Genomic DNA, 14060 nt, shown 5'->3' on the forward strand with positions numbered 1-14060 from the left:
AGTATCCCGTACTCCGAAACAGATTTTCACAAGCCTGATCGCCTTTTCCATAATCCTGGCTTTTCAATCTTCTGTCAGAATCCGTGTGACACTTATGGAATACTTGTATCTTACTTTTTACTTACTAGTCAACTCGTTTCCCAATTTTTCTATTAGTCGCGAAATTGAAAATACGTAATAGACCCTTATTAGCCATTCTTATTTCGCCGATCGAACCATCTTATAAACGGAAATCTAGATTTTTCATTTCGCAAGGAATACCTATAATGGAACGAGCAAAGACATCAAAGCATCGCCAACGTAACAACGCCCGAAAGAATCGAGACGATGCGTAGCGTGCCAAGGATTCATCGAACGTAACGATAACGTCAGCGAATGAATCTCGAGCCATGCGAAAGCATTCAAAAAGTTATCGCGAAAACGGATTTTGTACGGTAAGAAAGGCACGAGGTAAGGTGAAGGGAAGATGAATTAAAAATCAAAGTAGAAACCATCTTCGAAAGGATAGCAGGTATCGGATCGAAAGGAAATTCCCTTCTTTCTTTTCTTTTTCTTTTTTTTTTTTTTTTTTTTTTCTTCCTTTTTTCGTCTTCTTTCGTACGACACGATTCTTCGAAATCGTCACCGACGTCGTGTGTTCTATGTTTGGCAGGCCGAGGAGGAGAAGAAAAGAGACGCGCCTCTTTGCGTTTGTCTTTTTTAAATACAATCTGCTCGAACGGAGCGTAAAATCGCCGAATTCCGTAGATCGATCGTTTCCCCGATTCCAGGGTTGATCCGCCGTTATCTCCGTTCTTCCAGTTTTATGGAATCGAATCGCGCGCGAGCAAAAATTTTTGAAACGCGAACCGAAACGATTCTTCGCCGATTCTTTGCCGATTCTTTGCCGATTCTTCACCGATAGAAGAAATTGGTCACGCTGGGTAAACCTGTTTTACTGCGAAAAACCGAGGTTTACGACTCGCCGCGAAAATGGCTCGGGATTCATCTTTCATGGAAGGTTTGTAAGCCTGTCACGTGTCGAGGTAGCGTTCTTTCCGATTTATAACGGACGCGATTCGGAATAATCGTGCTTGTAATTGGGTAAGAGAATTGATAAATGGTGGTTTAAATGCATGAAATCCGGCCGAGAAGCTCGAGAACAGAGAGTCTGGGGCAACCATCAAGAGGGAAGCCAGTTGCCTCGTCGGGATTAGTACCCGCGTCTTTCGACGTCAGCGTCCGAGTGATTTCGGTGCGCCGTCGTGGTTGTTTACGCTTTTGGGTTTCCGCAGACGAAAAGAATCCGAGTAAACCGAAGAAGAACGGTCGAGGAGAAGATTGAAAAGGTGGAAGATTCCAAGAGCGAGCGAGGGAACGAGGGTTAAAAACAAGAGGTTCTCAAACTCGATGAATCGTCTGGTTGTTCGAACGCGAGCCGATACATACGCTTCCTATGTTTAAGAATGAAACATTCGTTCATCGAAATCAGCGATAACCTAATCGCAGACTACCCGATATCCTGTTAATTTCGTTCCACTCGGAACGAGTCAAACGCCCGATGCACGAGCGATGATCGCGGCAGATATTTGGAAATTAGAAGGAAAAAGAGAAGCGAATATCCGAAAGTTTGGGAACCTCTAGCGGCGGAGTGGGAGAAATAAGGGTGGATTTGGTCCACTCGGTCGGATCGATGAGAGACCCGTAGGTTGTCCTCTTGTTCGTCTAGGGTATTGTAAGTCGAGGACGAAGACTTTGATGGCCTTTTTCTCGGTAGAAGAGCCACGAACAACAGCTTCGATCGGATGCAAGCAACTTTAACGAATATCTCGTCGACTCTTTTGTCACTGCTTCTCCTTTGTCCAGCGACGCTTAATGTGGCCAATCACGGGTCGATGTTAATTAAATTCGTTTGTATTCTTACTCGTTGTCTCGCTCTCCGAGGAACGCTCCCCGTGTCTACTTTTTTTCCGATTCGCTTTATTCTCGTTCGACGGCTCGACTGGCACGATCGAAGTATCGGGTCGTCGTCCCGAAACTTTCTCTCCTTTTACGAGGAAATAATAGACGCGCGATTCTATCGCGACAAGAAACGTTGCGCATCTGTCGTTTCCTTCTAAAACGAAAGAAATTTTCCATAGGATCCGATCCGATCCGATCCGATACCATATGATACGTTGTTTCTCTAGCCACGAATACGAACGTTACAAACGTTCGTAAACAATTCTATTCGCATGATATTTAATTCGAACGTAGAGTCACCGTTTCTTTCGTTCCACTAGCATTTCGCATCTTCGAGCGATACCCGTATCTCGCTATGTCTGCGAATATTTCCCCACTGGCGTTTTTCTTCGTCTCGACGAACGCTCGTCGTTGAATCGGTGTCGCGATAGAGACCATTACCTTCTTCGCGGCAGGCAAGAAACTCGAAGTTGGATTCTCGAAGACGCGGCGCGGCATCCAGTTTATCGGAAATGTTATCGAGAATACATCGAATTCCCATTTTTCGTCTCCTCTTTCATTTTCGCACGAACGGCTAGGGTGTCAGGACTGGTTCGACTAGAACGGACGAAGAAACAGCCGTGACACAGCGCGTTTTATACCTAGTATCTGGCAATTTCTTGCGCGTTTTTAAGAGCGGTCGTTTAACCGATCGATATCTCGGCGAACCGGTGAAAATATTCTGGCCGCCGTTCGAACAGTAGAAGAAGTCGTTTAACGAAAACGTCGGTAAAAAGTCCATGAAATTTCAGTCGAACCGGATGGTTTTCGATGATATTCGGTGACCGGATATCGCCGAACGTGCAATTTATCATCCCTGTGCAATGTTTCGCGCGCCTCGTTTCCTTCAGTTCTTCTCTCTGTTTCAGGTTCAGACCGGGAAATTCCTCGAACGTTGTTCGGCCTAGCTTCGTTTACTTTTCCTTTTCTTTCATCTACAGGTTTTACGTCACGAACCGATAAAGAACGATCAAAGCTATCGGGGCTCGTTCCTACGATTTTATTATTACCGGCAATAAACGCAGGCCGTTCCGCGGACGATAGACACGTTGGTTTCGCTTATCCGGTAAGAGAGGGAATTCGACAAAATCGGGAAATACGAGTGGAATTGCCACCGTATTTCAAGCGTTTCGACGTCACAGGTATTTAGGTTCGAATTTCATTAGTGGTAGGCCTGTACCACTCCTCTTCGTCTTTACGAATTCTACGAGGTGTCTGTCGAGCGTCCCCGTTTGTTTATTCGACCCAAACGAACCCACGGAGATAGAAGTCTTGGCAATGGAAGCTTTCCCTCGACGCGCATTTCGATCAGTCCCGTCCGAAATAGGAACGTGCTACGTACGGATAACCTTCTTCCTCTACCGTCCACGTATTCCTTTCGCGTACGATACGTTGTTCGAAGATACAAAAGTCGACTTAGACCGCTGCTTATTAAACCGGACAAATTCGGAGGAGAGACGCGGAAGAAGAACGTCTACGATAGTTTCCGCGAACAGCGGCAATAATAAATTTCGCTCGACAGTTTGGATTACGAACATGCCAGCCATGCTGGCATCGAAGAATGCCAGATTGATGATATTCTTAATGCTGTGTGGTCCGCTGGATCCGATCGACGAGGAACCACGCAAAGACGTTGGTTTGCCAGAGGCAGGGGAAACGTTAGCGCGTTAGAAGGAGCATCGTCGGAATTGCGGAGAAAAAAAGTGGCGATAGTAGATATTGGATTGGAAATGTCGAGCAGGCAATATCCTCGAGGCCTCCCTTTGCACCACAGCCGCTGGAAAACCTCGTTGAACCGGGGGGGGGGGCGGCATGCTGGAATAAAGCCACGAAAAATCGTGGGGTTTGCGCGCCTAACCGCCACGCCACGTCGCGGCCGCTCGATATTCCGATATCCTGATATCGGTCGCCACCCCGCTCCGCCAGGAGTGTTTCTTCTCCAGTCGACGTCTTCGCCGTCAGGATGCACACGCTTTCGCTCCTCGCCCCACGCCTCTTCGCTACACCACCCTCTCTTCGCTCCGCCGGTTGTCCGCATCGTCCGCCACCTTTTTCGCCGACGAAACGTCTCGCCGTTTCTCCCTCGCCAACTTGCCGACGCTTTCTTTCGCGCACTCCGAACCCAGTTCCGACTGTGTTTCCACGGTTATTCGATAGTTGCAGTTGCTCGCTGTTTCTGTTCGATCGTTGGCCGGACCGAGGATTTCATCTTCCGTTTCTTTTCCGATACTCTTTCTCGCGTCTCTCGTCAAATGCTTCACTAAACGAGGATTCTATTTTCTTCGATATCGAACACCTCTTGACCCACCCTTGTATCCGCTCGATCTTGGAGATTTCGCTAATGGACCGCGATTTCGGCACTTCGACATCGCGGCAAAGAGGATTTGCCACGGTGGTGGATTTAACACGTCGAAGAGGAACAATTTCCATTTACTCCGTCTACCACGGCGAAACTCCGGTTTTCGCGAAACCCGCAGTTTCCTCCGCGATATCCACTCGAGAAGAGGACTCGTCCGTTCGGAATACGAAACGACACGGCGACGCGAGCATATCGAAGCTGGAAAAACACTTCCTAAAGAGATTAACTTCTCGTTTATGCGACGAGTTTCCTCGCAACGCGATACACTCTGCTCTTTCTTGCTCCCTCTCGGTTTCCCCATCGCCTCTCGACTCCCACTTTCAAAGTCCTCCGACTACACACTTTCCTACTCTCGTTGAATCCCTTCTCCCGTCCTCGCACCCGTCTCGCCAAGATTTTCCAAGTTTCGCGCAGCCTAACGTGGGCCAGATTTTTCCATAAAATACGCCCGGCACAACTCGATCCTCCTCGCCAATTCCTGATCGCACTTTTACGAGCGAAAGATACGGACGGGCAGCTTCGCGTACTCCGCTTTCATCGAGGTTGCGAGCTTTCTCTCAGCCAGAAGATCGAATTCTCGTTACTCGATCTGATCCATCGGCAAAACGCTCTATCTGTTTCCGATGGTAGCTTGGAACGGTTAATTCTAACTAACAACTATTTCGTTCCTCGCGATAATAACGCTACGTCGTTGAATTTTCATCGCGACAAATCCGTACATCGTTCGCCGATGGCTAATCAAACATTTAGAAGGGACCGGGATAGGTTCTCGCCGCGGAGAACGTCGGTCGTGGAAACGACGATCGTTTCGGCGAGATGAATCGATTATAGGAAAGGTTCCGCGCCAACTTTACTAGCCCCCGGGTTTACGATCGAGACTCGCTGTCCTTCGGAGAAGCGATCCCGGATCCCGTGTCTTGCAATTAAGAACACCACTATCACGGCCTAATTTTCAAGTACACATACCGCCTACTTACTCGCGTCGATCGGTACGCGCTCCGATGCCTCGTACAAAATGTACCGCAGGTTCGGAAGATTAATTATTAATACGCACTACGTCAATTAGAGAACAGTATCTACGCCGATCCATGGAAACGTCAACGGTGTCTGTTTCATGGGTGCCACGAACGTTGAATTTCCAACCAATTACACGCCTCGTTGTGCGAGGTCGATGCTTTCACGTCGTTATTATTAATTAATCGTCGAGCGACGAAAAGCGTTCCTTGTTTTACTTTATCTTTCTTCCTTTCGTTTCTTTCCTTTTTACTGCGTTCTTCTTCGTTTTTTCTCTCTCTCTTTTTTTTTTCTGTTTTCGTTAGACATCACGAACCCGGAACTGACAAAGTAGCAAATAGAACGAGCTCGTTTGAAAAATATAAAGCCTCGATGGAACCTTCTGACCTATTTTTCGCGCGTTCGTTGTAAGCTCATAAATTTTTGTACGATGATGAACGCGCCAACCTCGTCGTTTTAAAGAGCATGTATATGCAGGCGAGTGGAATACGAGCGCTCATTTACGGAGAGCATGTGCACATTGCGAGCCGGCTGTCTAAAACGAAGCACCATTAGTTACCTAGATACGAAAATATCGTCGATCGGGTTGTTACCAGTAGGCAGGTAACAGTAAGGCAGGTAAAGAAATAGCTTCTCCGGAGGTGTAGCATCTCCTACGCGGTTAGAAGTTGTAGGACGGGGTGCTCGTTAACGCCAAATTTCTTCGTTATTTTCTTTTCTTTTCTTTTCTTTTTTTTTTTTTTTTTTTTTTTTTTTTTTTTTTGTCCAGAGTGCAATGGAACGATCGGGAATCGACTTCGACTAATCGTCGATCGATGATCGTTGTTGTTTCAGGAGATCGACCGCGTCGGCCCGACGAGTTTGCAAACCGGACCAACCATCTTGGAAGACGACGGGATCGCTGACGATGTTTTCAGCGAGACGAAGTACCGGCTGAAGGCCAAAGTAGAGACAAAAGCGTGAAACGAGATCGAGTAGAAGATGAGATAGAAAGAGAGAGAGGGAGAGAGAGAGAGAGAGAGAGAGAGCGGGTCGCTGGAGATCTCGAGGAACGAAACACAATGTGTTGGAGTGTGCGAGCTTGGTGGTGGAGAGGGGCGCTTCTCGGGACGATGATGCTGTTATCGTGGACGTGGCCGGTGGTGGAGGGCTGCCCGAACATGTGCACGTGCAAGTGGAAGAGCGGAAAAGAGTGGGTGGAGTGCGCGAATCGAGACCTCAAGGGACTTCCCCAAGGCGCCAGGGAGGAGACCCAGGTGTTGGATCTGTCGAACAATCATCTGGTCAGTCTGCCGCCGGAATGCTTTCACGCGCTCGGCTTGATCAATCTGCAACGACTGTACCTGAGTAGATCGCACATCAGCCGTATAGCAGCCAGAGCGTTCGTCGGTCTGGTGGGGCTGGTGGAGTTGGATCTCTCGGAGAATTTGATCGAGGAGATACCTAGCGAAACTTTCCCCTCCTACTCGAATCTGATGAAGCTACTGCTCAACGGCAATCCTATACGGGAGATCCATGCAGGAGCGTTCCAGCATCTGCCGCATCTGACCAACCTGGAATTGAGCCACTGCCGGCTGGAGAATATCGAGCAGGCGGCGTTCGACGGCCTTCACCTGCTCGAGTGGCTACGACTCGACGGCAATCGGTTGACTCGCGTGCCCGAACGCACGCTGCCCCTAGGCGGCAGCCTCCGGGGACTCACGCTGCACAACAATCCCTGGGTCTGCGATTGTCGTCTGCAGGCCACGCAAGCTTGGCTCAAGGAATCCGCGCCGGCCGCCCCTCAGGAGTCCGAACCCGTCTGCGACGCTCCTGCCAAACTCCGTGGCAAACAGATCAAGACCGTCAACGAACTCGCTTGCCTGCCACGGATCGAGCTCCGGAACCGAGTAGAGGCCTACGAGGGAGACAACGTAACGCTCAAGTGCGACGTTTACGCCGTCCCGGCTGCCAAACTCACCTGGTGGTTCAACGGCGAACTCTGCGAACTCCAGAACGAGAACGACACGCTCTCCGCTTCCTCGGCTACCACCTTCCCCCGGTAAGCGCAGCCTCTTTTCGAATTTCAATCTCAAAGTTGGCCAAATAAATTGCCAATCGACTCACCGAACCGCTAAACCTTCGAAATATTCGTTGCCGGTATCATCGAACCGCAAGCAATGTTGAAGTTTCTCGTGCAAAAGCAATACCAGCTGTTGATTCTCATCGACGCGACGCGATCCAATGAAGAAGCATCGCGAACGAAGCGGCGTTCGGTCGCGATCGTTAGCAATCTAAATAAAACTTCGAAAGCGTTCGAGTATTTCCTCCGTTGAAAATTTCTCGCCAACCCAGCGCGTGTTTCTCGCAGCTTGTTATCGCACCGGCAAATTGTCCGTGAAAATTACGTTGCGAACAGCGTCGCGATTCGACGTCGAATTCCAGCTCTTCGAAAAGACGCTCGTCACGGTCGTTAATCACGAAAGTATTCTAATTAACGGCGCGGCGACGCCCGGGTCGTCCTCGCACCACGAATTTTTAACGACGTCTCCGTAGAATTTCAATGGTTTTGCCGCGTGAATTTTTCCAGGGCTGTTATGCCTGTCCGGTGACACGAAGCACGAGTGCTTTTCACCCCGCCGTTAACGATACTTGCGCCTCGTTAATAATTCAAATTGCGCACGGCGGCCAGAAGAGTGAAAAAGGAGGATGGCGAACGCGGCCAAACCGCGCGAAGCCGGCGTATCGCGGTCGCCATACAGTTTTCATCGCAAACGGTGTGTCGCGACGCGTTTTCAAAAGCACGCTTTTTAAACAAGCTCGTTTTTAATCGAGCGCGTATGACGCGATTCTATGAAATTTCTACGGCATTTTAACCGCCATAATTCCGACGGAAGGCGAACAGAGCTATCGTTAGCGGGAACAGCATTCTAATTTCAAATTATACGGGCTGCATGTTTGCAACGAAATTTAATCGCGGCGAAAGGTTAACTTGCATTTTCGCCATTACACTCTTCCCAACTGTCAACTTGCGTTTACCGCACTCACTCTCTCTCTCTCTCTATTTATCTATCTATCTATCTATCTATCTATCTATCTATCCATCTATCCATCTATCCATCTATCTATCTATCCATCTATCTATCTATCTATCTATCTGTCTGTCTATCTATCTCTAGTTATATCTCTACAGCAAAGATCTATGTATGAAATGTATAAGAAAAGCAACACGACTTGTTGATTCGAGTTCGACGATTCGTTGCAGGTACGTCTACAGGCAACGCGGCGGGATCAACACGAGCAGCACTCTGCTACTCTACTCCGTGGAGACTTTGAACGAGGGCACGTACACGTGCATAGCGGAGAACGGAGCGGGGTCCGCGGAGGCGAATTTGTCTTTGCGAGTGCTGTTCCAGGAGAAAATAACCGTGGAACCGCCAAACGATCGCTCAAAATCGGGATACGTGGTGGCTATAGCTGCGGGTGCTCTGTTGGGCGCTCTGTTTGCCCTGGGCTCTCTGATCGGTAGCATAGTGTTTTGCGTGCGGAAACGTCGTCGCGACCGCAAAAGGAACTCGAAAGCTCTGGTGTCGCAGAACAAGTCTGTTATGCCTATCACCAAGGATACCGCCACCAGTTTGCCGTGCAGAAAGGGCAACGGCAGCTTGATCGGGCTCGAGCACCAGCAGATGGTGTCGTACACCGAACGAGAGTTGAACCGAGCCGCGACTCTCGAACGCAGAGAGCACCGAAACCTGGAGGAACCGTACTGCAGCCCGGTCTCCAAGTATCTGACGGAACCAGATCTGATAAACGAGGTGCCAGAGACAACGGACGTCGGATACGGTCAGTTGTATCGCCATCAGCTCGGTGACAGACAGATCCTGGAATACGACTCCGGATACCCGCTGCAACCCGATCTACGACCAGCGAATATCCCACAGCTGAGCTATCTCGATCAAGACGGATACCCGCTCAACTTTGGCCTACCGAAGATACCTTTCAGCGCCGCGAGCACGCTACCGCGTCTCAGGCAGAGGATGCCCGTGGAAGGTTCCGCGGTCGCGCCGCCAGCCAGGTACTCGAGGGAAGCGGAGTTCCTCGCCAGATCGCCAGGATACGATCCCGTGCTGCCTCGAACCGACACCAGGTACACCGCCGAGGGATACCCTTACCCCGCTCAACAATCGCAGCCGATTCAACCGGTCGAGCAACCCATTCAGCAGCAGCTTCCTGTATCCCCGGTGTCGCCGGTCGCCGTGTTTCCCGAGGTACCGTTCATCCCCTCTCCCCCAGCCGCCTACAGAGGCGAGACGACGCCGCTGTCGCCGAGATCGCTATTAAGCAAAACTGCCCGGGAAGCTGCCGCGGCAGCCGCCGCCAGGGCGGACGATCTTCAGCCGCCTCATCATCCGGAGAGTCCCGACGAGGGATACGTTGGCGACGCGATGGACGTCTAAGAGAATTCGGGATCGACGACACGAAGACGGCTCGCGCATAGACGAGAAGACCGCCGGGTCGTTTCGAATCCGATTATCTCGGTTCCCGGGGGGGGGGCATAGCGGAGACAGCGGATCTTTCGCACACACGAACCGAGCAAACTGTCGAGACGTACGTTCGGACAAATTAATCCAAGGGAAACAAGGTACGGACACGATTGGCAGAACAAGAAACTCGACAGAGAGCTACGTCGTCGTCGTCGTCCTCCTTGTCTGGCAGAATAGATATCAGACGTCGTGCGGCCAAAATGCCGGTTGAACAGGAACAAAAGGAGCCGGAGCAACGGAAACGTAATGGATTAATCAGGTGCGAGGCTTCCCAGGCGTGCCGAATCACGTGTCTGCGGATAATAATTTCTTGTTAGTAGCGGGTCTCCGTGTTCGAGGAACAGCCAGCGTTGCTAATCAAATCGTCTACAGCGCAAAGTGGCTGTGGGTGCAACGTTCGAACGCGGTAGCGGATTTTTTACCAGCTTTTTCCAGGTGAAAAGCATCGTAAAACCCGTTTTCGGTATAGAACTTTTGGCGAAAAATTCGAGTTGTTTGTCGGAGAAGAGAGTATAGGAAATTTTGCGTTGAAATTATACGAGCTCGGTTAGTCGAGCAAAATCCGCGAAATAGAAGAGCGAGCGAGCGATTTTTCGGCGCTGTCGAACGATCGACGTGGATGCAAGTTCGATGGTGACTGGTGCAGAGAATTTTCGCATGGTTCCGGAACGCAGATCTCGCCAGCCTCGCTCGGCAATGGAATTTCCCGGAACGAGGGTTACGCGAGCGGTGCACCGATCGGAGGAATCGAATTTTCCAAGAGCTTACGGAAGCCGACGAACGCGAACGAAGGGCCGCGAGCGCAGTCGGAATTTTGAAAACCGGCTGATCCGATCGCGCAGTCCGATCGAAGCTGATCTGTCCACGAACCGAAGAACGTTCGCCCTTCACGCTCGTATTATCGCGATCTGTCACCCCGACTGCAGCCGGAAATTGAAAACGTTGCTGGAACGAACGGTAACTTTGCTCGCTGGTTGGCAACGGTGGTCAACTTTGTCAAAGTTATGCGTTTGATAGCGCGGGAATTCTCGATGAAATAGTTGTTGAGAAATTGTGTGTATGTACATAGGGGACGTGTGGGACGAGTGGAACGAGTGTGTGTCAAAGTGTAAGAAACGAAAGAAATTACAAAGGAGCGTGTAGTGGAGAGTAAAATACCGAATGGTGTACTACCGACCTTAAAGCTTAAGAATATTCTTCCGTTAACGAACACAAACTCTTTTGCCTCGTTAAAATGTACGTCTTTCATCGTACACGGTACGTTTAAAAGTAAGAGATGCAAATGCGTGGAATAGCAACTCGTTTGCAACGGCAACTGTAAGCGGTAAGACGAGCGCAAAGTGCGAGAGAGAAGCGTGCTTTCGAAGCGAAAAAAGGATACGACGGAGAAGAAACGAGAATACTACTGTCCTCGTTTACGAGTCCCTCGAAAAGACTCGCTCGATATCTGCTCAAGCTCATACGCATCCTTCATCCCCTTCATCCACCGTTCCATCTCCTGGTCACTTCCTCTTTAGGCTAACAAATTGTATCGTTATTAGAGTCTACTGCTCGTCGGTTTCGCAAGAAACGAACGATCTATCCCGTCTGGAAAGTTCCGACGAAAAGTTATAGCAATTCTACCGTAGTGATAATAACGTTAACTCGATGTTTAAGACTGGTGAACTGTGCGAGATTACGAGAGAGCCGGTATGGGCCTCGCCTAGCCCCATGTACAGACACGTTAAGTATACATATATATGTATAAATTTGTACACCAACACTGGAAAACGCGAAAACCAACGGACACATACGTACGTAAATGTCCACATATTATATATAATACAAATATAGAGTGGTGGATATGAATAGGCGGAAACGAGGGTTGGTCAGAATACGCGCTGGACACGCGCGGAAAGTAGATATTTTTTGAAAGGTGTCGTAGAGCCTAACACGCATGAGACCAGGCAACCGCTCGCTCCGTCTTCTCGCCCTGTATTCGTTATCGTTGTGTAGCCGACTTTTAAGAGTTCGATCGCACGCGTTGCTTCGCGATACTCGACCAATCGATCCGTATAACCGATTGGAAAACACTCGTACAATTTTCACCGTGACTCCTCGTCTTCGTCCAGGAGGAAGACGTACTACGCATTTTCCTCTGAATTTGTTCAAAGAATGTGCGCAAGATCGGCCGTGTATCGCGAAGCAGGCTGACGTCGCATCGATCAAGCGGCAAGGTCGGCTCATCTGGAATCTAGGTACTAAACGAATCGATCGCCCTTCGAGGGCTATCTATCTAGCCTGATCCAGCGCTAGGTTTACGAATACACGATCAGCGGATGGCGGACCGTCGGACGTGCAGCGAAAGGATGCACAGCTCCGTTTAGTCGATCGTCTGTTCGGACGATCGTAAACACAACTGTTGCTGCCTTCCTTTCTGCCTCTTGTCGATCATCCGCCGATTCACGGACGAACGACGTTTGCTTTACGGTTTGGCGAGGTCAGGACCGAACCTCGGCCGTGGTCATTAAGAGTTCCTCCGCCTGGAAACGCGAACTCGTATCCGCGCATCCTTCCAAGCTCGCCACGGCCCGAATTCCACCACTCGTTCGTTACGTTTTTTTCGTTCGATACGTCGCGTCGTTCTCGCGAGAAACGCCCCGCGTCTCGCCCGCGCGCACGCACACAAAATTTCGAATCAGCGTTAACGGCGTTTTACAGGGTATCCGGGTGATTCGCGAAAGGATCGTCGAGACGGAAACTTCGTTAGCTGTGACAATAGGAAGCGACACTTGTCTACTCCGAGTCTACAGACTCCTCCTTGTTTTCGAGTACCACGAAGATGTTCTCGGTTGTACGAAGGAAATCGAGTTCACTCGAGTTTTTTTTTTTTTTTTCACCTTGAGGTTAATCGTATTGCCGTACTCGCGTCAACGTTTGCACCAGCGAATGTCGGATCAGCGCTCATCGATCAAAACTCGCCTCCCGTCTCTGTCTCTGTCTCGACGTTCCAAGTTGTCGAGTCGAAGGACGATGTTCGCCAACTCCGAGTCGCAAATGGAAATACTCTTCCGGTTTCCTCTCGCACGCGTACGCGAGATACGAAAGGGACCGCCGTTGGCGTCAAATCGCGTTTATCGGTTTGCCAAACCAGCGAAAAGGGAGAAAATTTCGATGAAGAATTTCACGGCAATATATCAAACGTAATAATTTGGGTGGCGCATCCGTACGCGGTGCACGCGTAGTCTAGCAATAAAATTTTTCGGGAAAAAAATCGTCGCTGTTCGACCACGGACGCGCCGTAATTCACGACCGCGGGAACGCCGCGTTTGAGTTACGACGCGGTCCAGATTATTTGGCACGCCCCGAGCGGAATTAGGTTTACGATGTTCCCCGAACCTCGTCTCGTTTTCCCATCGCGTCGATATACAAAACGCACGTGTTCATGTACGTACACCGCTTTGTTCTCCGCGTGTTACCGTCCTTTCTTCTTTTATTTTCCTTTTTTTACACTTTCCCATCGTCGATGGGAACGCGCCGCGCGTTCAACAGGGCTCTTATCGTGGCTTCGCTCGAATTTTCCCCTTCGATGTTGCGCGCAATGAATATGTTGTACTTTTTCCGGATTAATTGGACGCGCTTGTTTCGTCGAATTTTTCCCATTTTCCAGCCGCACTTCCCGACCTCGCTCGCGTATTAACTGGCATCATGAAAATCGTTAATCCTCCCGATAATCGATGGTGAATTTATCGCTCGTAGCGCGACAATCAAAGGCGAAAAAGCAAGCTTTATACTTCTTCCACCTCGATTCGTTCGCTTATATTTTATAGAATTTAATTTTACATTTTCGGCCGTTCGTTTCACATTTTCCAATGTTTTTCAATTTTATCTCTGACGCGTTATCGAGCAAACGTTTCGAACTTCAACGTTTAGTCCTTTCTCGCAGGATATTTTCGCGAAACAACCAGCGTGCCAAACTTTGCCCGAGGAAATATCGTAGCTTCGGCCGCGTTGGTGGGGACCCAGGACAATTTTCCCTCTCAGTTCCATTTTTGCAACTCGCTTTGCAACAAACAACAGGTGGCTGTGATTCGAACGCGAAACACATACGAAACGTCCATCCGGAACGACTGCTGTTGTCATCCTCGGGGACGGCAGAATACACTTCTTCGGAACGTATAGAAACGCGCGGCGAGCTTAAA

At 49.7% G+C, this 14060-nt stretch overlaps 1 protein-coding gene across 4 annotated transcripts in view; it reads left to right on the top strand.

Moving 5' to 3' along the window:
- Positions 1 to 12647, top strand: part of LOC139998245 (uncharacterized) — a 142133-nt gene extending 129486 nt beyond the window's left edge. For all 4 annotated transcript variants that reach the window (XM_072022656.1, XM_072022657.1, XM_072022658.1 and 1 more), the window contains 2 exons: positions 6188 to 7394; positions 8598 to 12647. In XM_072022656.1, the coding sequence (XP_071878757.1) occupies positions 6415 to 7394; positions 8598 to 9792 (2175 nt within the window). In that variant the 5' untranslated portion in view covers positions 6188 to 6414 and the 3' untranslated portion in view covers positions 9793 to 12647. The remainder of the gene's footprint in view (positions 1 to 6187; positions 7395 to 8597) is intronic.
- The last annotated feature ends 1413 nt before the right edge of the window (positions 12648 to 14060 follow it).

Source organism: Bombus fervidus, chromosome 2 (assembly GCF_041682495.2).
Source record: "Bombus fervidus isolate BK054 chromosome 2, iyBomFerv1, whole genome shotgun sequence".
Taxonomy (NCBI): Eukaryota; Metazoa; Arthropoda; class Insecta; order Hymenoptera; family Apidae; genus Bombus; species Bombus fervidus.